Source organism: Tympanuchus pallidicinctus, unplaced genomic scaffold (assembly GCF_026119805.1).
Source record: "Tympanuchus pallidicinctus isolate F22 unplaced genomic scaffold, pur_lepc_1.0 scaffold6, whole genome shotgun sequence".
Taxonomy (NCBI): Eukaryota; Metazoa; Chordata; class Aves; order Galliformes; family Phasianidae; genus Tympanuchus; species Tympanuchus pallidicinctus.
In genome coordinates, this window is record NW_026294780.1 from 1,646,776 (window position 1) to 1,672,377 (window position 25,602).

The following is a 25,602-nucleotide window of genomic DNA, read 5'->3' on the forward strand; positions in this document are numbered from 1 at the left end:
AAAGAAATAGTAGGGCCCAGACCCACAATGCATTCTGTCTGCCACTGATTACTTTTAAAATCAGAATTAAGTATCTAAATACAGATGTGGCCTTCAAAAGTCATGTAAGAAATATATTTTTCTTCCAAAGAATAAAGATGCCTACAAGTCTTTGAGTTGCCTGAGGATAGCACAGTAAGGAAGGACCTGGATTCAAATTACCTCCAAATCTAGAGGATACTTGAGATGGCCCTGTGGGGACTGCTGCTCTATGTGCAAATTAAAATTATCACAGACTAATTTAACAATGCGAGCTTGCATAGGAAGAAAAGAGAGTCCAAAACAGACTCTGTTTTAGCAGTTCTCTTTTTACATTTTCCAACTCTATGAGACCTTCTCAGCTTCTTAAAGTATATTGGGGTTTTGTTTGCATTACAATACTGTCTGTTGACAGGCTTCAACACAGGAACATTTCATTCCTGCCTGCATTATGATTACTGCAGCAACCTTATTTATTCAGAGAAGAGTATGCAGCATATGCCTAGCTGCATATAATAATAATAGTAGTGTTGAGTATGGCTGTCTATACATGCAAAAGGAAGCCAAGTTCTTTGTCAGCATTACCTGGAGAATAGTCCTCAGGAATTTGGGTGAGGAAGGTAGTCTCAACCCAGAGCTTTGAGACAGAAGTATGATGGGCAGAAAGTTAATTCTGACATACATTGCCTTAACACAGCCACCTGCCAGATCTCTGTAGGACTTCTTTTTCGGGTCAAAATTCAGTTACCTAACTAGGCCCAAGAGCAATTGTTGCTTGTGAGTAGATTCAAAGTCGTGTCTTAAAAGATGCATACTTACAGACAGTGGCAATGGCAGATGTTGGAGCAATAAAAACAAACAACAACAATAAACAAACTAAAAAACACAAGACTGATATTCCAAAGAGATCACTGCAACCATTTTTCTACCAGATGGTTGGCCTGTCACCCCTGTAGAGCCACTCTGTAGAGTGGGGCTCTACAAAACCATGAAAGTTATCACAAGATTAGACTTGAGGTAGTGGATTTGAGCTCTTTATAATACACAGCAATAACATCATACAGAATAAATGTGGCATCAGATGGGATGACTGTTGCAGATAATGAGACAGAGATGAGACACATTTTCTTCCAATATAAGTATAAAACTCAGAGCAAAAAGTATGAAGCAGATGAGCCCAGGACAGCATAAAGCCTCCTCTACATTAATGGCATATATCCAAGATGTGCTAGATACAGAAAATTTAAATTGTTCCTCCTCCTCTGCATTGTATTTCCAGCTGTAAGATTTGCTATTACAAAAAAATCCAACTTGTTCAACTTGTAACAGATGTGCTACTGCCCCTTGAGTCCTGTTTTAGAAAATTTCTCTGTAGATGTAAAGAAATAGCAGCAAAGATGTTAATAAATTCCTACCACGTCTTATTCTTCAAATTAGTCTAATTAGCATTTAAATTAGCTGAATATTAAGAAATGAGCTTCAATCAAAACCCTGGACCTAAGCATCACTGGAAATCAGGCAAGTGGGGATGTAGAAGTAAACTCTGAGGCTATCTGTTTTTTCCAGAACTATGTGAAAACTTCAGATATGATGCGTATATCTCAAACACTCGAGATGCTGAGGCTTACCTAGAATTTAAAATTCAGTGTGCTCTTCTTCTTTGTGCTTCTTCTATACCAAAAATCACCAAACAAAAATAGAGAATGAAACAAACAATATGCTGTTGTAACGTTAATATTAAAAATATAAAATCAGAAAATCTTTAGAAAAGCCTAAGTTTCCAATGATTGTATTAGTGTTGCCATTTGAACTCATTAACTGGTTGAAACTGAGCAGGCAGTTAGTTTTATAGGGGAGGTCTCACAGTTTTCTTCTTTTTTGATACAATATATTACAGATAAATATGTAAAATATAGTTAATGCCATTTTCAGGCATTTAAAAATATAGGTAGTGCACTGTAAAATCTGCTAGATTAACATTACCTAATTTAAAATTATTTTAGTGCTGGTTTATATTTTCAGAGATTAAAACCCAGCAAGAGAAGCCTGGGGAGTTTTATGCCAAATCATGTGAACTTTGAAAAACAAAGAAGAGAAGGAGGTTAAAGTTACTCAATTTTTATTAAGGGGTACATCAAAACCAATTGTTCTAATTAACATGTGTTTGTTGAAACTAGAAACAAACACTAACTTTTTAAAAAAGCATATATCGTCTCAGGAAACAAACAAAAAAGCCCCAACGCTGTCACAAGAAAGGAAAAATGAATGTCATTTTTGGCTTCTGATATGGACCAGGAGCTGATGTTTCTTCAAATGAACAACAAACAGACCATGTGTCTTTTGCAGAAATGCATCCTCAGCAGCCAAACCAAATGTTGTTACAGTGCCACTGTTTCTCATCAGAGTGTGCTGTTAAAGGCTTCCCAGCAACAGACTTATGGCAGATTCATTATTTACCATACATCCTTCTCATCAGACGATTGTAACTTCATCTATAGCAAAAACTAAATCCTGTCACTCCCTGTCCTAAAACTAAAGCTTGTTCCCTTCAGAAAGAGAGCCATTTTCACTTCTCTCTCAAACTAGCAGGCAGGAACTGGTCAACAATGTGCACTCTTTGGAAACTGGATGATTTCCAGCAGCAAGGGAGGGGGCTCGGGAGCTGCCTTTCGTCACAGCAATGGGGATGTAAATCTTAACTATTTTTAGATGGACTTCATCAATTTGTGACAAGATTTATCCTGATGTGGGATCTAATCTTGAGAGACTGGAGGAGTCCACTTCCAGGCTTGGGTTCCTGTGAGTGGTTTTGGGCCTATCAGCAGGAAAAGTTGAGTGAATAAATCAAGCCAGACTTTACTGCTTTAAGCGAAGCTGAGATATTATTAAGTGTTTTATAAAATCTGGATGACTGAGTTTGTGCCCAATATGAAAGTATGGTCTGTGCTAACGCTTAGTTTATGGTAACACTTAATTAAAAAAATCCCATTTTCTCAGTGGGAGCCACACCCTGAGAACTGCACACTTCAGACACTTAAAATCTTTTTTATCCCCAGTCTTTCTTTTTATTTAGAAGCACAAAGGCACATTGATTTTACTCACCTTCTAGACTCATTCCTGACATGTTTTCTTTTACCCTTGCTTTTGCACTCTCCGTTCCTCTGAAATTCCATTTGTCCTTTCTTGATTTTTCCTGATTTTTCCCAAGCTATTCATCAGGAAAGTTTTGTTTCCTTCCTTGGAGATAATGGCAGGTCTACATCCTCACACTTGGCCAGGCTGCTTTCGGCTTCTTTCCACAGCATGTGAGGGAGTGCAGAGCCCCAGAGTCCCAGTACTCCTCCTCTGTGAGGATCACCAGGCTTGGTTGTAACAAATGATAGGTTGATTCATATGATAAAATGCAGTTTTCTGTGCAAACTGAGAAGATTGAATAGAAATGGATTCTAAACTTCAATATAACTATTTCATAGAATCATAGAATGATAGAATCATTTGAGTTGGAAGGGATTTGGAAGGGCCAACTTGCAATGAACAGAGACATCTATAGCTAGATCAGAGTGCTCAGAGCCTATTTGTAGTTCTAGTTTGCAGTTTTTATGTGTCTTGTAATATCTGTAGAAAACCTGTAAATAAAGCATTAAAACCAGACCTGGTAGATTATTACCTATAAATTCCATGGACATTCACCCAGTGAGGCAGTCCTCTAGCATGTGGTTCAATCAGCATGTGTCTCTAAAGAGTCCATAAAAACATCTGTGTGTCAGGAAAGCAGCTTTGTTTTGTAGTTATGGGGAAGATACCTGGGGAAAAGAAGTTAAATGGCGAACATTAACAGCCCATGTATAAGCCCTCTGCAGCAGCTGGGGTCCCACTGCTGCAGAATTTTGCTGGTAACTGAAATTTCTTGTAAGAACCTTGGACAAATCTTCTAAAACCACCATTGTAAAATTGGAATTGCCAGTTTGCAAGGCACTTCGCTGTTAGGAAAACATGAGTTCGCTGCAGGTGTTTTAGATCATGAGAATAATTGACATTAGGCACAAATTTGAGTGTGAGACTCTTCTGCCAGTTTTTTTTTTTCTTAACACTTTCAGTATTGTTTCTGGACATTTTTCTCATCTCTTCTAGGAAGTATATGATCAAGCATCTATTATTTAGTCAATACCATGAAGCTGCTCTCATTTGTTATGCAGAAACACAATCTGAATTCAGCTGGAGGAAAAATTGGAACAATTATCCAAGGGAGAGGGGAAAGGAAATAGGTTTTGCTTGTAGGCAGTTTTATAACATCTGTACCTCAGTCGTTTGGTTTGGTTTGGTTTTATTTTCAATTCACCAAACGTCATAGGAAGCAAATTCTGGACACTGCTGCAAAATCATTTTTGGCTATTCAAAGAGGGGAAGACATTTCCCTATAATTGCATAGCCCTCAAACTGCTGCCTCCTTTGCTTTCTGTTTGTAATGGAAATGTTCAGTTTCTAGCTGCTTCTAAAGATATGCTGCAGGCTAAATCTCAGCAGAAACTTCTCAACCAAAAATTGTTTTTGTGTCTTATTGGGTGTTTTTATAGCTATGCTATGCAATCACCTGAACAAAGTTGTGTATTGAAAGATCCTTAGCACAGATAGTGAATGCTTACACCAGTCAGCCACGTTTTAAATCAGTGTGAAAGCAGCCATGCAAAAGCAATGAAGAGAAGATGGCAGCACCTGCAAAAAGCCTGCTGTTATCTTTTTTTTCATCTTTTTTTTCTTTTTTTTTTTTCCCCTATGCCTTATCAAGAAGAAATAAGCCAAATGGGAAAACTGTAAGTAATGAAAATTCAAGTTTCTGTTTAGACGGTGTCTACAAGAGAGGTTCCTTAAATTTAATGACACTGTGTGGTCTCCATCCTTTTTTATATGAGATACGTGGAGCATTTCTGCTATTTGAGGGAAAGCAAAGTCAGAACTCAGCTGTTAGAGTGATTCCCTGAAGAAGCACAAACAATAAAGAGGCTTTGTCTGTGACAATAATAAAACAGTGGATGCTCATGTTTTCACTGTCATGGCACTTACTTTTTTTTGAGATTCGGGTCCATTGCATTCAAAGCCTGAGAAAACTGAGTAGTTCTCTTTAGAAAAATCTTAATGCAAAGCCTTTGTGTAGATTTTGGTGGCTGAACTGTAGCAAATGTCCTCCGTAGTCATACATAGCTGAATACTTGTGCTTTGGAATAAGGAATACACTTTGGTGAGGTTTTCTAGACAATAGGGAAGGGGCAATAGATTAAAAAAGCATTCACTCTCAGTATGAAATATGTAGTGTAGGTAATATGGAAAGTATCTGCACTGAAAACTTTCTTTTTCTGTCCTAATGCCTCCTAGTTTTGTGAAGATACAAGATATTTGTTCAGCAGCTATAGTCTCTTTAAGTCCTAGAAATAGGTTTTTTTTTTTTTTTTTTTTTTAAAAAGTAGGCAGGAGAAGGACTTGAAGGAAACTGGGAGCTATTTTTCTCAATGAGAGATTAATTAGCAAACTTGATGTGCCTAAAACCCTCAGGAAGGTTTATAGCATTTTTTTCCTCTGACAGTTTCTAATGAGAGGGAGATATTTTATCTGTTAACATGGTTTAGATGGAATATGTGGCATGATCCACTTTTTATTTACAAGTACTTCACTTCTACCTTTAGTTCCACTCTCATAAAACTTTATTTCATTCAAAGTAGCTTCAAGGAAGCTTCAGTGAGTCCTAATTTTACGTAATAGTAGAGAAATTTAGAAATAAAACTAACAAAACATACTAAGTATATGGATACTTCAGAATTAATATTCATTCAAGGATGTCCTCAATTCATGCCCAGCATGCCCTAGCCTAGTAGTCAAATATTATTTGCCTAAGGAAACATTTAATTGCTTTCACAAATGACTAATTAAATGTATAATTGGTCACATATATGTGTCTAGAACTGCAGCACTTATGCATACCGTTAACGTGCAGATTAGGCATATAGTAGAGTATGTTATTGCACCTGCAACTGTTTTGTAACTTTTTAAGTCACAATTACGATATGGGTTGCATGGACTAAATATAAACCAGTAGGAATTCTTGTCACTGTCTGGTAAAAAGACCAGTTCCCATTCCCTCCATCTCTTCCTCTGCCTCACACCCATGCATGGGTATGTATTTGCATCTATGCCAGACTGACATCCCTGCAAAACCTTGTCCTTAAAATTAGAAAGTAAATTTCAGTCACTGTTAATCACTAATCAAGTAATACAGCAGGTAATACTTTGTGCCTACTTCTGAGAGCATAACTTGGCAGTCAAAATGCCCTTACTTTTTGGAGCTCTGTCTTTGAGACATTTACCTTTATGGGAACAAAACACTCCTAGGTTTCTCCATTATCTGTCCTAACAGAAGCTGCTGAACAATAACAAGAGCAGCAAGAAGATCAAAGGCATTGTTCCTCTAGCAAATATGCTAAATACTGGGCCAGAGACCCCAGATTTTAAGTACTGAACTGCTGGATACAGGGGTTCATCTTCAGCATTCTTTGAACTTCAGCAATTACTTACTTGGTTTTGTTTTTCTACCCTGAATAAGCCAAGAGGAATGTTTTGCTCAACATGACAAAAAGGCATGGTGTCAGCAGGAAAAACAAAATCAGAACAGTAAGTAAGTAAATACTGTTCAATTCAAAAAAATATTTTTATTATTTAGGTTCAAAGAATCGATTAACAGAAAGGGCAAAAAATAATGACTTAAAGGATTAATTTAACCATCTTAGTGTGTCTTGAAAAAACACATCCCTCCTCAGGGCTGGTTTCACTAAAGCTTAATCAGTCCTAAACATCACTGTGCCAGAATTGCCCCCCCTCTGCTGCGCTGTGCTGCTCTACATGCTTCCCATGTCCCAGTGCAGTGTCCAAGTCAGACAGGTGAGCTCAGCCCAGTCATTTCCCCAAGTGGCTGCACCACCTTCTGCACATTGAAGGAAAGTGGGGAAAGACTTTTCTTTTTGGCAGTATGATCCCAGAGCAGTTTAACCTATCTGTGGAACTGCATTTTTTCTCTCAGTAAATATCTTCCCTCCAATGCGCTTTCCTATGCTGAAAAAGGCTAACTATAGATTCAGCATCATGCTGCATTTGTGTTTCATAAAAAACAGTGTTTGGTTCCTTGAAGCAGGCCTAGTCTGTCATCTGTCAGCCTCACTGTATCTGGAGAGGTTCTTTATTAGAATTTTCCAGACAATTTAAATTTAAGATGTTTAATGTTTTTAATGGAAATCTTATGAAAAACAATTTGTTTGCTTTCCATGAAACTTCTGTGTTGTCATTGTTCTGTTTTGCTTTGCTCCTCTGATTGGATCGTAAATGTCACTGGAGGACTGCTAGGATCCTTGCTGGTTAGTTTTTCTCAACCATCTGCTTCAAAGCACAGCAAGGAAAAAAAAAAAAAGAACAAACCAAAAACTTTACTATTTGAATGAGTAATGTGAGTATTTCAGACTTCTAAAAAGGTTTACTTTTAGTCAAGATTGGGAAAGATATCCTTATCAGTGCGACTTGAAGTGCTATCTATAGCTTTCCTTGCCTAATTAGTTCTTCATTCACCAAATTCCTAGGTAGCCAGAATCAGTTGCTGTACTTTTGTGCTGACCTTTGTTTAACCTGCTCTGAGACTGCCTCTAGACCCAGGTTAGAGATAAACTTAGAATGTAAACAAAAACAAAGCCTCTGGCACCTTGAAATGGGAGATGGCCATTCCTTTCTCTTGCACCAATTTAGTCTACAGCAGTTGTAGTTGATCTCTTCAGATGGCAAGCTGATTAATATCACATATTTCCAAAGGCACTGTTTGTCACAGTAGATAAAATCAGTTTTACTCTTAGACTTGATAAAATCTGAAAAAACTTTAGTCTAAGAGTTGTTTTTGCTCTACAAAAGTAAATGAAATAACCTGTGTTATCAAATGGGGATATGAAAGAATTCCTGGCTAGGAATTCAGGCTTAAAATGTAAAAAGAAAGAAATACGTGGCAATAAAGTATTGGTTGTTTAGCAGAATTAATGCAATTTGGTTTTTTTCCTCTTATTTTTGTTTATGCATAAATAGTAATTATGTAACCATCAACTCACACTCACAAAGCTGATATTCTTTGCTTACCTAGATGGCCATGCCTATGGCATTTTGAGGAACACAGACCATTTTAGGAAAGCTAAAACCTAAACACATACCTCACTTTCCAGAGATTTTTTACAACCTACTTTACTTCAGTTTGCACAACTAATGGAGGACCAGTGAATAAAAATTACTCTGGTTTTGATTAATTTATCCCAGTCAGTCTTAAAAAAGCAGGCAACCTCTTAGAGTCTCTTATTTTGTTTGTCATTTTGGGATTATTTGCCAACAGACTTAAGCATTTGCACTTGCAGATAAAATTGCCTCACCCATAAGGAATTCCAGAGGGGGAGTTTTGCTCCTGTGGAAAAAATGTCTGCTGAGATACTGAAATATCTTTTGATTCTGGTATATTAGCTTTCATAGCATGAATTTAGTCCTATGGCACTCTGTTTGCCTTTGAATTAACCGTAGAAGCTTTCCTGTAACCTTTAACCACTAGCAGCGTTACAGTTTTTGTGATTTCCCAAACATCTGCTAGGGACTTTGAAACCACCATTTTCATTTTCATATGACCTAAGCTGCAATTTAACTCAGGTCTCTGAAGATGAAAGCCTGGGAAGCCTCAACATAGAGTAGAATGCTTTCCAATGCAGTTCTCAGCTTGTGGATCTGGGAGCAGCTGGCCTGCTTTCCCCTTTGGGTCAGGAGGGCTTGTGGTTTCCAGCTCCCTGTCAGAGAAGCGAGGAAACCCTATTTCTCTATTGTTTAACACCCACTCCTTGAGGCTTAGGCCGTCAGACCGTATCCATCTGTCTGGAAAACCTGGAAAGATCTCTGACTGTTTTTTTTTTTAGCTGTTTGAAATATTAAGATGTTTGGGAAGTAGAAATAAATTACCCATGAAAGCAGAAGGACTAAACTAAGTCCTTTCTTGTTTATTTTGTTGTGGAAAATGTCATAACTTCACTAAATCCTAACAAGGCCTCTGAGTCTGTTTTTTAAAAGTTTTGTTGTATGGAAGAGAAGTTTTTTAAAATGGTACCAACAGAAAAAGATACTTTAGATTTACGATAGTTATGGATTTCTAAGGAGTGTTCTAATGCCAAAACTAAGATATCTAACTAACTAACTAAGATGTGCGTTGATATCAGTGACATTTTCAACAGAAAGTTGTCTCCAAGTCTAGCATAAACTCTTGGACAATGAAAATGCTATATTTAAGAACTGGTACTCATCCTGGATGGAGGATATACAGAATTAATTTCTGTTCTCTGCATGATTCAGAGCCTCCCACAACCCAAGTCAGTGACACAGCCTCTGGACTTTTCAAATGAGACTCTGAGTCCTTTTTTTAATGAACTCTTTGGAAAGAGGGCTTGTTTTTAATGTGGAAAAATATAAAACCTCAAATGTTTTCATCAGACAGAACTTGCATTCTTTGGCCAGTCCCAGCTGGAAGTTATTGTCAAGGTTGCTGTTCATCAAAGGACTCAAGCAGAAGGCAAAGTCTTATTCTGGTATTTCTGTAGCACCTGTACAGCAGAGCCCTGTTCCATGCCTCTGGCTCTTTGGTCTGACATATGACTCCTCAGAAATACACAAGTAAATAATATTCAGTGTTAATCTCACAAGTAGTCCCTTTAGGGCCATTGGTAATATGCTGCACTTAAAATTAGGCATGTGCTCAACTATGAAGTTATTACTGATTCAGAGGCTTTCTAGGCTGAAAATTTGATTAAGGAGTATTTCAGCTTGAGAAAAGCCCCCAAATTAAGTGTTGTTTTCTTTTTTCATGTAAGGCTCAGACATATAAAATAGTTTTGGAAATATTCCTTCCAGTTTTAATAAGCTCATGCAAACTATAACATTGGAAATGTCTTCAAATGAAGTTTATAAATGAGTACGCTTTCCAGATTTCAAAGGAAAAAGAGAAGTCTGCAGACAGTGTGTAAGAAATTCAAAGTTTTCTTCCAAGCATTTCATTTTTCTTAGTCTAGAGTTTCTTAATTTAAAATTTAATTAGTACTTTATTTTTTAAACCATCTGGGCATTAATGAAACACTGCTGACTTAACCTTTCTGAACTCTCTCTACCATGAAAGTCACCCCAAATACTACTGAGGTCTACCATACAAAACACACTCATGATATAAGTCGTGATAGAAGTAACACTTTGAGTGGAAGCTACTCAAAAATCCTGTGAAATGTTACAGTAATTCAATGCCAAAGTCAGCACAAGCATGAACAAACCTTGTTATTGAAGTAAAAAGAGTTGTATCCGTGTGTAGTGAATGGGATCGTTGCCCCTCGACTGAGCCCATTTGAGATTCACCACCTTGGTGGAATTTCAGTCCACTAATAAAATGGGTGAAATAGGTGCAGGGGAGAATTTTGTTTTGGACACATTGTTGAAAACAGCTCTGCACAAGTTCACACCAAAGTACAGTGCTTGACCAGGTGTTACACAGCTGGTCTGGTGGGATGATGATAAATGGTAGAGCTGGAAGGGCAACTTTTACACAACCCAATTTTGGCTCTTCAGTGAGGCTGATATTTTGGTTGATTATTTCTGGATTCTCCGTAAGCCATCAGTGGAGAGATGTGTGCACTGTCAGAGGCTTTGGGTTAGCTGTTCCATGGTCTGTCTCTACTCATGGACTCTAACGGGAAGCCAGATGGAAGACATTGCTGTTGTGAGTAAATAAATAGGCACCCTAAAACTGCATGGTTTCTACTTCTTCACCTGCTACGCACAGCATTCTTCAGAATTTTCAGTACCATCTATTCCCTTCCAGAAATGAATTTATTTTCTCTTTAACTCTGACAGCATAATTAATATTTAAACCAATGAAATATGCAACTAAATTTTAACTTTATAAAGATTTGAGGAAGATAATCCAAATTCTTAATGAAAGCAGGTCTTTGTAAACAAGTCCCCTTTTTGCCCAGAGGACACAATGTGTTATATATTAGAAGGTATTTATAAAATTGGTCCTCGCCCAAACTTAGACACGTAGGCATTTGCTTAATCTTAATGAGCTCTGTAATATGCTTACAGGTAAATGCATGTTTAAAAACATTGTTGGAAGAAAAAAGAAGAAAGCTGAGACAGATCAAAGTGTTGATTGGACTGAAAAAAAATAACCAAGGAGGGGAAATAGAGTTAGTTTTCACCTGGAACTGTTCCCTGTTCTGGTTCACCACTAGCTCTACTAGTGCAATGGAAAAGGTGATTAGTGTAGTTCTAGGAGAAACTGGCCAGGACAGGGGGCTGCTTTACTCTCTTTGCAAAGTGAGTATGGAAGCTCAATTCTGAAATCACTCCTATTTTTTCTCCATTGTAGATATGATTAGGACTTTTCGCCTTTTTTATTTCTCCTTAAGCTGCTTATTTAAGCTATATGTACTACTGCTGGTGGGGAGGTACATTTTGCTTGTCATACAAAATGTTAACTTTCCATTGAAAGAAATCAGTCTCATTCAGAAACAAAGCATTTTCATCTGAAAAACAAAACTTTTCTATTTCAAGTTTGCTTATTTTTTGACAGAAAGTCAACATTTTCCACAGAAAACTAGTATTCTTTGTTGCTTTTTTTGGTGCTAACAGCAGTTTCACCAGCTCATATTATGTCTGCATCAGCACAGTTACGATATTCTGATTTATCATCAAATTAGCAATGATAAAGAAGACATTCCATACACATGACTAAGTAATGTCACTTGGATCTCTGGTTACTTGAATCTTTCACAGACTACATGGACGCTGAAAGTAATTATGTTTTCAAATGCTAAATTCAGCAAATCAAGTTCAAGATGATTCTGGGCTGAAATTGGTGAGAGTATGAGGCAGTATTCTTGGGAAGCACCAAACATGCTTGGCTTTCTTAAGATGTGTTGCTAGCAGATGCTGGCATTAGCAGCTAATGGAGGCGGGATACTGTACTAGAGTTACGTGTCATCCAGTACTTGTACTCTTACGTGCATGAATATTCATGCAGTCCTATTTAATTCTTCAGTCTGTGATTTGTTTTCCACCTCCTGAGGAGCTTTCATGTCTAACAACTGTCGGCCATAAAGGACATCACTCTGTCATCAGAGGAACAGGCTTTTCTCACTTGAATTAGAAATAAGATCAACATGGTTTACTTTGTAGGTGAACGCATCTCGCCAAGAAACGAAGCTGATGGAAGAATGTGACCAGCTTATTGAAATAATACAACAGAGACGACAAATAATTGGAACCAAAATCAAGGAAGGAAAGGTAACAGCTTTTCTTCTTTATATCACGGAAACAACATTACTTCTTTATGCTTACAGCTTTTTGACTTCAGGTACTCAAAAATTTGTAAGTCTCCCTCTGTAGTCCTGGGCCATTATTTTTTATGTAAAGAGGAAAGAAATCAGCTAAGGTTAGGATGTCAGACTTAAACACTTTATTTAGCATTTCTCTTTCTACACACAATTGTAATTTTTAAGGATAAACATTGAAATGATATCACTGTCGGTAAATAATAATAAAATGCTTCCTTCCCTCTGCTATATGCCTAACAGCCTATCTCCAAAATTTTCACTTTCACAAAGTGCCACAGTATTTGCTACACATTTCTAATTGCTGAGTTATGATGATTATTCATGGCAAACATACTGAGCAATAGAATCTCTGATATTCAAGTTTCAACACATTGAGCTAGCTACCTGTTAACTCAGAACCATATTAGAGTCGAATTAACATTCTTATTTGCTTGGTACATGGTGTTTACTCTTTAACTGCTAAAATAACCAAGTCAAATATAAACTCTTCTTGTGTGGGAAAGACTCAGGAAAGGAACAAAGTCAAGAGCAGGTTAAATGGTTCATTCAGCTGTCAAGCTATTCCAATTAACTTGAAATGAAAAGCCTGTAGGCAAGGGCTGACTTAAACATGTTTGAAACTGTGGGTCCTCTACATTGTGTGACAGAACCTGAATTTCCCCGTGCTGTTAACAAAATATAATTCCCTACTACATGGAAATGATGGCCTTTTGAATTATTGTTTCAACTGTGTTCCCCTATGTATTGAGACCAGCTGTGCATTCAATGAAGTAGAAGTCTTTCCCTTATTTTGGATTTATGCTACATTAGTTACTTTTTAAAAATTGATTGCTTGTGAACATGTATTCTGATGTCCAAATGTATGTGAATATTGCTGATATCAGAATATAACCCCATTCCTTGTTCTACTTTGTTTAATCAAAAAGTGGTACCAATGGAAGACCAGTTTAGGTCTGGAATGTGTTTCCTCAGAATGCTGTAGATGGTGAAAGATTCATGGAGTCAAGAGTCTTATAGACTAACTCATGAAAGAAAAACAAACTGAAGAAAAGTCAGAGAACAAAAACAGCAATAACAATAACAAAACTGCAAAATTAAATGCTGCAATGCCACTTCAGGCTCAGGACATCCATGAGCCACAAATTGCTGCTGGCTGAGTCAGTCCTCTGAGAATGTGTTATTTCCTAGACGGTCCTAGATGGTGCCTCCACTACTGGCCTTTTTAAACGAGATGCTGAGCTAGATGGACAATTAAGATTAGTTCTTAATCTGCTCTTAACGTGAGAATCAGGCTAGTCTTTTCTGAGTAATTACGTAAATACCTTAACAGTCATGAAACTTTGCTAAGGATTACATGTCCAGGGAGCTCCCTAATGGCCAGAAAATCTGAAAAACCACAGAAATTCAGTTCCAGGTACCTTCTTTTAAAGCAAGCAGTGACTTCTCTCTGTAGTCTTTCTGGAAGGGAAAGAATGGCAGATTTTTCTTGGAAATGATAGTGAAGGCTACAACGATGGAAATACTCAAATATAGTTCCAGCTAAGACTGCAGGGCTGCACATTCAGACATACCAGTCTTACAATGGAGTGCAGCTCCTTTGCTAATCTCACTTATCACCTAAAACCTATAAAACCTGACTGAGTGCTTAGCAGGAAGAACACTTAAATAGAGAAGATAATTTTAGTGCAGATGTCATTCCTGCCACTATGGACAGAGGGAGGGGACACTCTTCCTTTAGATGTTTATGACCAGTTGTCTTTTTAAGTTTTAAAGAAAAATCAAGTAAACAACAAAAAAATTGTTTATATGTAGACCTTGAAACTCATGGCATGTCCTCTAAATGCTAAAAGTTCACAAGGTAACATTTGTATCAGTTCATACATTCTTTTTTTTTTTTTTTTAATTAATACTTAAATGAAGAGGTGACCAATTACTGCAGTGTATCTTTCTCTGGTTAGACTGGTGTAGCCAAATTGTGGTCTCTGCTTAAATACACAATTAGAAAAAGTATTTTCTTATCCTTGGAACAATCAGTTGAACCATTCCCATTCCCGATATCTATCTCCACCTCTCAGTGTATTTATGAAAAGCTGAGATCTAAATACTGTTCCCTTATTCAAATAAGTAATTGTGAAAGTACTTCAATTATTGAGTCTTCCTCAGTGTAACTGTACATCTAGATGTGTAACACTCTAAACATAAGTCAAGAGTAATAAAATCACCAACACCAGCCATATCAACAAAGCGCAACCAGTAAATCATAAATCAGTGGAAGAGATTCTCTGCCTTGCTCAGCACTTTAATAGCCCCATCTAGTTAGTGTGTGCAGGTTTGGAGTCCCAACACAGAAAGACATTGGAACAAACTGGAGGGAACTCAGGCAAGGGTTTCCAAGGCATTGGGTGCTTGAACACTTTGAACTGTGAGGAGAAAGCCTGATCACATCAGTGGCAATCTCAAAATCTGTATGCTTTTCCTGCATTTTTATCTTTATTTCTTCTACCCTTAAAAGAAACACCAATGTTACAGAACACAAATTGTTTAGACAGTGATTTCTTTTTGAAAGTTTTCCAAAAGATGGTTTTTTCCAGCAGATTTTAATTGTCATGTAGGAGCACTAAGATACATTCATCTCTGCTTAGAAAGTCATAACTCCTGTCACAATTATATGTGAAATTACATTCAACAGCTTCAAAGTTTATGCCATAATTCCCAAGATTTAGAACTCTGTCATGATTATAAGTTTGCACTTTTTTTGCTAATGCACATACTTATTAGTTTCCTCATTTTTTTTCTGGTAACTGAGTCCTAATGCCTTTCTAAACTTCAGATTATTTCATTTCCTTCCTTTTCCTTACTCCTGTTCAAACTATGAAGTAGCAGCAATCCTGGTGTGATAGCAACGGGAAGGACTCCCAGACCTTTCAGGAACTATTAATTTTGTTAGCCAACATTGTCTTTAAATGGGGAATTGACTGTGCCCCTCCCTAACCTTTCAGCTAGTGATTACAGTCACATCTACTGTGTTTATCTCCAGCACATATGTTTTCAGTAATAATAATAATCTCTTCAGTACTACTGTGCTTTTGTCCTGTTAAAAATACCCCCCAAAAACCACCTTGTTTGACTAAGAGCTTGTAATGAAAATGGCAGACGTATTGTTGGTAGAAATTAACGATCCTTTTTTCTCAAATTTTATTTTCGGATGATTTTTTAATGAAATTTACCTCAGTAACATGGAAAAAAGTATGCCATCTGTAAGCTGCCGTTGAGACTGATCTCTTCACTTCAGGAAAATGGTTATCTAAATACCCTTTAGTTATCATATAAGCAGAAAGTACCAGGAAATGACGTTTCTTCTGTTGGAAGGAAAGCCAGCTGTGCTTGTTTTGGCTCTCCTCTGTTGTTTTCCACGTGGAAAATTTTGAGGCATGAAGGCTGTGCCTGTCCCCTGATTTAAAATGTTCTGTGGCTAGTGGAAGGCAGTCGCCATCAAACTGTGTGTGAAAGAAGCTCTTGTCAGGGAGGCCATTTGTCTTGGGTCCCCCTTTCCATGTCACTTCTGCCTCAAAAGTGCAAATGTAATAGTGATTTGTGACCTTAGACAAGTGACTGCTTTCTTATGTTTCCGCACAAGGTGGTGAGGTTGAGAAAACTGGCTCAGCAGATTGCAAACTGCAAACAGTGCATTGAGCGCTCGACGTCCCTCATCTCTCAGGCTGAGCAGTCGCTGAAGGAGAATGATCACGCTCGCTTCCTACAAACTGCTAAAAACATCACCGAAAGGTAAATATGTTCCTCTCAATAAACAGGAGAACCTCAATTTCAGGCAGTTAGGTGACTGTGTTGCTTTGTCCCACTACTGTGATAATGTGGTCAAAGAAGGAAGGATGAGTTGCTGCGTTCCCCAGTAACGCCACTTTGTGCTGTACCAGACGAAGAAAGACCTTGCTGTAATGCTAAATCAAAACATCCCTTTGAAAAGAGAAGTAGTCAAGAAAGGGAGTGAAATAAGTATTAGAACAGTTAGAAAAGTTCATAGATTCAGAAAGAAATATGGGAGCAAGTGTGTTCCCTTAGGAGAAATTTGACATGGTCTTACAAAACAGCAAGGAGCAAGGTAACAAAACTAGGAGTTGGGCCTGATGACCCTTATGGGTCCTTTCCAATTCAGGACATTATTTTCTGATTCTATGAAACTGTGTAGCTTTGAGAACATGTGATGTACATCTCAGGTAGCCCACTCAAATATTTAAGGGTTCAACAGCTTGAATGTCTGGAAGTTATGGAGGCTACTGTTCTGGGTTCCTGGGTGCAGAGAATTTCTGCTACTTCTAGCATCCTTGCTCTTTTTCAGATATATCGAAGACAAGGGAATTAGTGTTTTCAGGAACCTGTCCTGTCAAAAAATTCAGTCTAGTTTCAGGGCATATGCTGTGAAGGCTAAAACATTCCCACTGAATGTCAACAGTGATTTCTGATTAAATTCACTTGGAATTATCTGCTGTTTAGCCATTAGCAAAAGAAACAAAAAGAAGGAGCATGTACCTGTGACAGTGATTAAGACAACAATACGAAGCATCTTAATTCATTCAGCTTTTCAATTTTGCTTTTTTTAAAAAAAATATCTTGAGTTCACATTGTACCTTCACAATGTCCAGCCAATTTTGACCTGGTTCAGATCATGACATTCCTTGCTTTCAAGCCAGTCAATTACTCTAGAGCACTGTATGCAGATTCCTGGAATATCTATTTTCACCAAAGCTGTTTTAATCAATTTATATACAAACCAGGAACACTGGGTTTCCCATTACAAGTTCATTTGCTGAGAAGGGCAAGGCAAGACAGTGGATTCAATTTGATCTGTCAGACTTGGATCCTATTTTGTGTTCTATCACTATGATTTATTGTGCTACTGATTTTTCCCGGGTGAAGCTGAAAAAAAAACTACTGCAGAATATACATGAGTGCTGTGAGGAAAATGCCGAAGGAGAGAGTAGGGCATTTATTCAGTATTCAGTGGAATAAGCAGTAGGGAGATACAAAACTTTCTAACAGACTACCAGAGGACATTCAGAAAAGCTCGATTTTGAACTTGTGGAAATGAACACTTGCATCATAAATAGAGTCCATATGGGAACTGCTGAACCTCTGCCACGGCCTGAACCTCTGATTGATCACCTGAGGCGAGCCATGATTCAGCCAGAGGAGCACAGCTGAAGGCAATTCACCTGTGCTGCTGGAAGGGGTGGAGCCAGGCTCCACCCCCTCCTAAAACTATTTAAGAGCTGGCTACGAGCAGGGAAGGATTTCTTCTGGAGATCCCTTCTTCTGGTGCTTTCTGTAGGTAAACCTTCCATTTATTCTCCTTATTGTCCTAGTCTATTTTGCCTAACTCTCTTGTGATTATAACTTTTTAATATCCATTGATTATACAGGAGTCACAGGAGTGATGCTTAGAGAACAGGAATGAGACCAGCTGACATATGTGTCCAATCAAATCTAGTTCTTGGCTATCACAGATTGTTTATCTGTAATGAGATGGCTGTTAACGTCTTGCAAAACAAAAAATCATTAAAGCAATGAATAAGAACGGGGGGAAAACCAGTAGGTGCTTGCAGACAAATTACAAGTAGAAAAAGAGTTTTTTTTTTAAAAAAAAAAAAAATAAAAAAAAAAATTCCTAAGTAATTTTCCTAGGTCATATGTGGTGAGCAACGCTTTATTTGCACTCAGACTACTCTCACCGGAGTCCTGAACTCCTAGAGCTGAAACAGTCTTCTGAAACCATGCTTGTTACATTTTATCATATGTTTCAAAGTAATTGTAGTATAATATTCTCTTTTGTAAGCACAATAGGTAACTATGGATAGCAAAGGCATCATACACACTACAGTGACTTATGTAATGGGTTATTTATAATGGGTGAACTGGATTTATCCTAGAAAACCCCTCTCCAACCAAGTACAGTGTCAGATGAAACAAATAGAAAGTACAAGAAAAAATTCATTTCTCTGAATCTAAAATGGTCTTTGAAATGGTGAACCATCAAAAATTGACTTTAACACTCTTAATCACTGTGCATTCTCTTTATTGTACCAAAAGAGCTTGATGATAAGGTCTTCTTCAGAGAAACTTCTCACATTACATACCTGCTTGCTGGTTTCTTAGTAAGGTTATTGCTGATTTTTTGGAGATGTGAGTCAGGCTGAGTCTGCCCTACAAGAAATGTATGGCCCTACAAGAAATGTATGGCCCTACAAGAAGCATGTGTCTTGTTTCTCTGCTAGATCTAAAAGCACAACAGCACAACTGCAACTGCAGGTGAACTACTTCAGTCTCATCTACAGAGAAATGCTCCAATTTGCAACAGTGTTAATTGAAGAGATCAAAACATTTTGACCTGACACCTTGTGACTGACAGATAAGGGACATATATTGTGCTCATGGTTTTGTGTTCACTTCCAAACCAAAACAATTTTCTGTTGTGTAACACAAAGTTTAATAACCTTGCAGAATTCTCTCCTGAGTTTTCTGTATGCGTTTCCAGTATCTAGCTATGCAGTAACAAATGTTTTAAGATGGCAAGTTGGAGGATCCAAAAAATAGATCCTGTTGGCAGCTTTCTTCTGAAAGTTCATTTTTTAACGTTCTTGCTGGTGGACAAACAAAAAGTGGATGTAGCTCCTGAAATGAGGTAGGCAAGGAAACCCTTTAGTTTGAAGGAAGTATGCACACATGCTTTGCAGAGAAAAGCTTTTCAAAATAAACTGTGCTGACATCTATTGGTTTTATCTTCCCCTGTGCTTTTTGAATTTAACAGCAGTCTGCTGTGCTAAACAGCTGAGGAGGTGTGGTGATCTGCAGCAAGCCCTTGAGACAGCACTGTGAAGGAATGCCTGTAGCAAGAAACTGCCTAGGAAAAAAGGGGGTTGGAAGAGATGCAGCATATGTCAGAACTGCTTAGAACATAGATAAAAATTGTGCTAGTGCTACTTTGATTCAGAGGTGACTGGCAGGAACAGTTATAAGTATATCGTTGCTCAGTCTGTATTTTATTAAAAACTTATCTAATGCTGCACATTAGACAAAAGCTAAGTACCAAGAGATGTTTCCTGGAGACTTTTCTTCCAAAAGTAAAAGTGGCAGGAGAAGCTCCTGACAGCCGGTATAAATAAAATACTTGTAAAATATTTGTCAAGCTTTTGGAGAATTCATAGTGATCGTGATGATTAGATCTACTTTGTTGTAGAAGCTATTGTGTCTTTGGATGTGCTAAAAGGTCTTTTCTTTTCATTACAGGGTTTCCATGGCAACTGCATCCTCCCAGGTTCTAATTCCTGAAATTAATCTCAACGATACTTTTGATACTTTCGCACTTGATTTTACCAGGGAGAAGAAATTGTTGGAATGCCTTGATTATCTTACAGGTAATTTTCTTCTCAATATACTAATGTATTTCTCATTAAAAAAAACACTCTGCAGTAGTGATAGGATTTTCTTCATTGCTCTCCCATTTAAACCTTTACATTTTACCCCAAGCAGCCCCAGGTAGCCACAAGGGATGTATTTCTGTCATCGTCATTCTTTTCACTGCTCCCCACCAGGATGTGGATAAGTGTAGAAGTGTAAGAAATGGTTAAAAGTCACAGCAGCAGAGTGAAATAAATGAACAGCTGGAGCTCAGCCTGGAGTGGCCGAAATCACAGCCCCAAGTCAGAGGAAGGGGAGCAGGGACCCAGTGCTATTTCCCAGGAGGCAGATGTGCCAAGAATTACACTATCCCTTAGGGCTGCCTTCTCGCTGCAGCAGATTGCAGTCTGGCAGATGTCCTGGGCAACCAGAAGCTATTCAAGCTATCAGCATGGAGGGCTTAGTAGTGGCAAATGTTTTCTTGTAGCAACTGTCAACTTCTCCATCACATAACCGGAGAACCATGCTATGTTTGGAGCTGGGGAGTATGCAGTTTGCTCTGCAGAGTTAGCTGAGAGCTTTGGTCTGTTGACTCCTGCAGGATTGAATTCTTATTGATGGCCTGAGTCATGTGCAGTCTCAGAGTATATAATGACTCACAAAGAGAAACAAATTGCTGTAATTTAGGATGTTTTAATTTCAGTGCCAGAATTAGAACAATTCATTCCATTTCAATTGAAAACAGAGGAGACAGGGCGTGGGTTTTCATTTTGCAACGTCTTTAAGAATCTTCTGTTAATAGTCACAATTTGCAAGGAAAAACAAAAAGCACTGTTAGAAAAGCACTTGAAAACTCTACGTGGGCCCATTCTCTTTGCCCAGATTGCAGGAAATGTACTCTTGCTATTTCAGAAGAATGCAGGAGCATGGAGTCTCCTCGTGGCCAAACATGGAATCTTTTGAGATGCAGAGGGCTCATTTCTGGCTTATCTAAAGCAGAATAAATGATTAAATGACTTCTAAGAGAAACAAGGCTGTCTGCGTGCACAGAGTTGTAGCAGAGTAGATCTGTGGAGATCTTACCATATCTGAATGAGCAATGTTTTTCTGCGAGAAATTTCTCTACCACTGTGTAACTTGTGAATGCAGTCAGTGTATGAAGGATACTCAAGTAAATAATACTCAAAAATCTGGTGAAAGTTACTTGCTACTTTTTTTTTTTTTTTTTTTTTTTTGTCCAGTTGCTACCGGTTAAATGTTAAGATGTCTGGCTTTCCCTTCATTGCCTCTCCCCCCCAATGTCTGTTGAAGTTTTGCACCAAAATTGAGGGCTCACCCTAAGGTTGTAAAAAGACAAGAAAATGAAAGGAAAGGTTAACAAAAATGCCAGACTCATTTGCACGAACCTAAAAATCTCCTGTAGAATAATTGGCCTCAAATTGTTTATTGTCAGAGAAGAGGAAAATCCACCTCATTTTGAGTCAGGTATACCACACAACTGACTATTCTGGAGGTGCCTATTTCTCCTAATTGGCTCCAAACAAAGGCTGGAAAGTCTCATTCAAAAGTAGATAATTATGGTTTTGATACTTGAAGGTATTTGAGACGAAATGCATTTAGCAGTCTGTTCCCCCATCCCCCAGTCTTCATCTCTTCGCACATCACATGTCAATATCACCAGTCTAATTGCTGTGCAGTGCAGAAAATGAAGGATGTGTATGTTCCAAAATGAAGGGCAATCTTGCTGCAGTATTCAGTCAGTGCCACAAGGATTCCTTTTGCGACCCATCATACTGGCTGTGCTCCTTCTGTGCCTTCTTCCTACCTCATTCACAGTCTTGAAAAATGTATCAAAATCCAGTCTAGGAGGAATATATATATTGCAGTATATCAAGCTGTTAAGCTGCTTTGCACTAATCTACCGTTTTCATCCTTGCCTTTGATGCTGAAAAACATTTTTAGCTGGCCCTATATTTTACTATTTTTCTTCATATTAATGAATATCATCTGGTTGCAATGCCAAATTCCAAAACATGCTTGAATTAACTGAACATAAAGTGTGACTGATTCAGACTTAAGAAATATTTATGTAAATGCATCTATGTGTAATGCATTATCTATGTATATGTAATGCATATGTGTATGCGTGTATATATAAAACCCTGAAAGTCAAATGCACTTGATTCTTCTCTATTATTATTCAGAAATGCTAGAGGAACGTTTGTGTTATTTTCTCCTTTCATATTGATGAATACAATCTTTGTAGATTTTTACATTGAAATCTGAGTGACAGAGTGAATTGGGCTTTACCTTTATCATGTTTCAGTTAGGTGAAATAAAGACCATTGCAAGTCCTAGCAATACATCTTTGTTGCCCATTAGGAGTGGATGCCTACATTACGTCTAACATCTGTACTGCTTCTGAACAAAATGTCAAAGCTTGAATTCCAACCTCATTCTCTCTGCCGTCAGTTGCTTTCAAAGCAGTTGACCACAGGTATCTTCTGGAGATTTTCTTTGTTTCTTCCCCAGCGTGCTATACATCAGATCTTCTTCATCTTCCATCTTCCCAAGCCATTTTCTGTGTGGCACATTGAAACTTGAATCCTTTCTTCCTAGGCTATTTCTTTCAGTCATTCCAAAGCTTCTGCTATCCAAATAAAAATCTCTGCTCTCTCTGAAAGTTGCCAGCTCAACATTGAGATGTCAAGCTCAGCATAGTAAAACAATACCCTTAATCTTCCTCTGACTGTTTCTTCCTTGGTATTTGTAGTCTGAATGTCTTTTGAAAGTATTCTATCTTGCCAGTTGCTCAGGCTTTTCATCTGGAACTCATTTTTTCCTTAACATGTGTCTAGCTAGATACCAGTGCCTGTGACTTGCAAATTCACTGCATAGTGTTGTTGAGGTAGGAACATTTTTATCCATTGTGAATCAGAAATACTTTTCTTACGTTATAATGCTGTGAAATCAGTTGCAGCAACATCTATCTTTTCATCTTGCACTTTCCCTGCTTCAGAAATCTCATCTGAAACGATACATTCTTCATCCATCACTTTAGTTAAAACTGCACTAACAAGTATGCGTTTTCTGGTGTGTGCCAGGATTTTTTTCACATGTAAACAGTTTCATTCTTGAAACCCATGCAACTTGTCCTTCCTTCTAACTTTTAATAGTAAAAGAGTAAAGCCATTCTTCAACCAACTCAGTCCCATCTTTTGGTTATAATCTCTTTCCATTCAGTTGTTCATAGTTCCAGTCCCCAAAGATCCCCCAAAGTTCCCCTCCCAAAGACCACACATACATGGTGGTTTGGCTGAGTTCTAGCTGCCAGTTCATGTCTGGCATGTTAGTAGTACATTCAATGTGATGTGACTGTGCCTTTCAAGTTATTTTTCACATTGTTTCAGTCTGGTATCATGATATATCAAGGAGGCAGTAATTAACAGCTGAGAGATTCAGAGCAGCTTCCTCACCTCCATATCCAGCGATATTAATATTCCTTTTGTCAGAGCAACCTGCTCTAGATGAAGGTGTCTCTGCACATTGCAGGTGGATTAAGACCAGGTGATCTTTAAACCATTCTGTATTCTATAACCATTCTATTATTTCTAGGAGTAAATTTAAAGAACTGCTTTGCTAAGGTTAGTGATTACCTTTCAGGCACCTCAGACATGATTCCTGACTATTTAAATAGTCTATTATTAAATAACTATTATGTCTGTGCATTTTTGAGTTGAAGTCAACAAATGGACTAAAGCAGCCTTTGGCAATAGCTTTCATTCCTGGGAGTGTTGATTCATAAATGCAAGTGTATGAAAGTCAGAGTGACTGAAGCGGTGACTGGACAGACAGCCAGATGTCTGCCCTGGTTCTTTTATGGAGACTTCCATGCTATGACCAAGAAGAATTAAAGATGTTTGGAAGCAGTTTTTTAAACTGCTGTAATTTTCTTTGTGCCTTGCAAAGTCTGCTGCTGCTGATTTCAGGTTTCCTTACTACTCAAGACTGTAAATGTGGGGTGTTCAATAGCTGTTTCACATGTTGTTTTTTTTTAAACTCTCCCTGGCATCAGATGGCAGTTTGCAGACAGGAGGCTGCAAATGTCCAATGGTATTAAGAACATCAGCTGTCAAGCTTCAGTTTTGTTATGACTGTGAGTCAGTACTGCATTCTTGCCCTAAAATCATAGAATTGTAGAATGGCCTGGGTTGAAAAGGACCTCAAAGATCATCTAGTTTCAACCCCCTGCTGTGGGCAGGGTTGTCATTCACTGGACCCATAGCCACATTCAACCTGGGGCTGGAAGTGCTCTTGGATGATCACTGCTTCTGAAGTGGATTAAGAGGCTGTATGTCTTGCAACACTGTGACTGGGCGGAACTGATTAGGATTTCTTTTCCTTTGCTGTGCTCTGCTGTACTGGAATCCCGATTCCTGGGCAGTGATGGAGTGTGCCCTACTCAGGGCCATGGGAAAGATGCGGGTGTCTTGAGGTTGTTCTGAACTCTGTTGAGCTTCCCTGATGGCAACCAAGCACTGCAGCAGTACTGGTAAATGTAATGGTGAGGATAAGTGATTAAAGGCCAATCTCTCCAATCACTTTATGAACTCACACCCTTCAGAGGCGGATGTCTTGTGGGATATTGTATTTTATAATCTGACTTCTACATTATTTTGAAAGTTTAAAACTACTGTTTACATGCAGATTTCCCTGTCAGTCTGCAGGGAAAGTGTGTTTTGTTTTATTCTGAGCAGTTTATTAAATGAGTGTTGTTGAAGAGCCGAGTTTCATGCAGTGTGGTCTCAATTGTGTGTGGATTAATCAAAAAAAAAAGAGAAAAGATGTCTTGTTCAGTTCTTTTTTATTTCTTGTCCTTCTCGTTATGTGAAGACCTATCAATCTCCAGTCTTCAGTAAGGCCAACCAGGTGTGCGTATAAAGAAAGTATCAAGGCTGTCATTTTCAAAGGAGTAGAGAGATTTAGATACTACTGAAATGCAGTTTACAATTCATTTAGCAGTTGGCAATTGTTGCTTTCCACTAAGTTAATATTTATTATCTATATTGTAGTAATAACAGGTGCATTTGCAAATATAGTTTTGTTCTGTTAGGCTTAGGAGAAGATTGGAGAAGACTTTAGTTCATTACTAACATTTGGTTTTCAAAGAAATCCTCCTTCTGTTGATATCCCCCTCCTGAGATGACTGTTCTTATTTTAGTTCATTTCTTTCTCTTTCTTTATTAATATCCATCTGTCTCAAGGGTTCCTCTGCTGAGAAAAGAAAAGTCACTTGTAAGCTTCCATGCTACAAGATTTAGAGCATCACAAATCACAGTCATATCATGAAATGCATTTGAACAGTTCCTTATGCCCTTTGCTTGAAAGAGGCTGCTTGCAAATGCATCTATACTTTAATCCTTGGGAACATACATCAGTAAACCAGGAATATGAGCTATAAAAATTCTTAATGGAAAGCAAAATAGGTATCTCGGTAAAATAAGTTGCTGCAAAAGAAAAGGAGGAATTCCTTCAGGTTGACTTTCTTTTGAGGCCATTATTGGCAGTTAACAGAAGTTAAAGAACTGACAGCAAAAATACCATTCAGAGTTGCCTTCCTTTTCCTTTAATTCAGACATACTGTGATTGTTTCAGCTTGAGCGCCCTCCTTCCTCACTCTGTGACAGCTGGGAGGAATGCTATTAAGCGCAAGAATTATTTTTTTGCGTGATGATGGCATATAGGG

General features: G+C 38.0%; 1 protein-coding gene across 6 annotated transcripts in view; it reads left to right on the forward strand.

The window, feature by feature from the left end:
• Positions 1-25,602, forward strand: part of MID1 (midline 1) — a 235,045-nt gene that overhangs the window by 194,588 nt on the left and 14,855 nt on the right. For all 6 annotated transcript variants that reach the window (XM_052664947.1, XM_052664946.1, XM_052664948.1 and 3 more), the window contains 3 exons: positions 12,286-12,393; positions 16,081-16,229; positions 19,746-19,873. In XM_052664947.1, the coding sequence (XP_052520907.1) occupies positions 12,286-12,393; positions 16,081-16,229; positions 19,746-19,873 (385 nt within the window). The remainder of the gene's footprint in view (positions 1-12,285; positions 12,394-16,080; positions 16,230-19,745; positions 19,874-25,602) is intronic.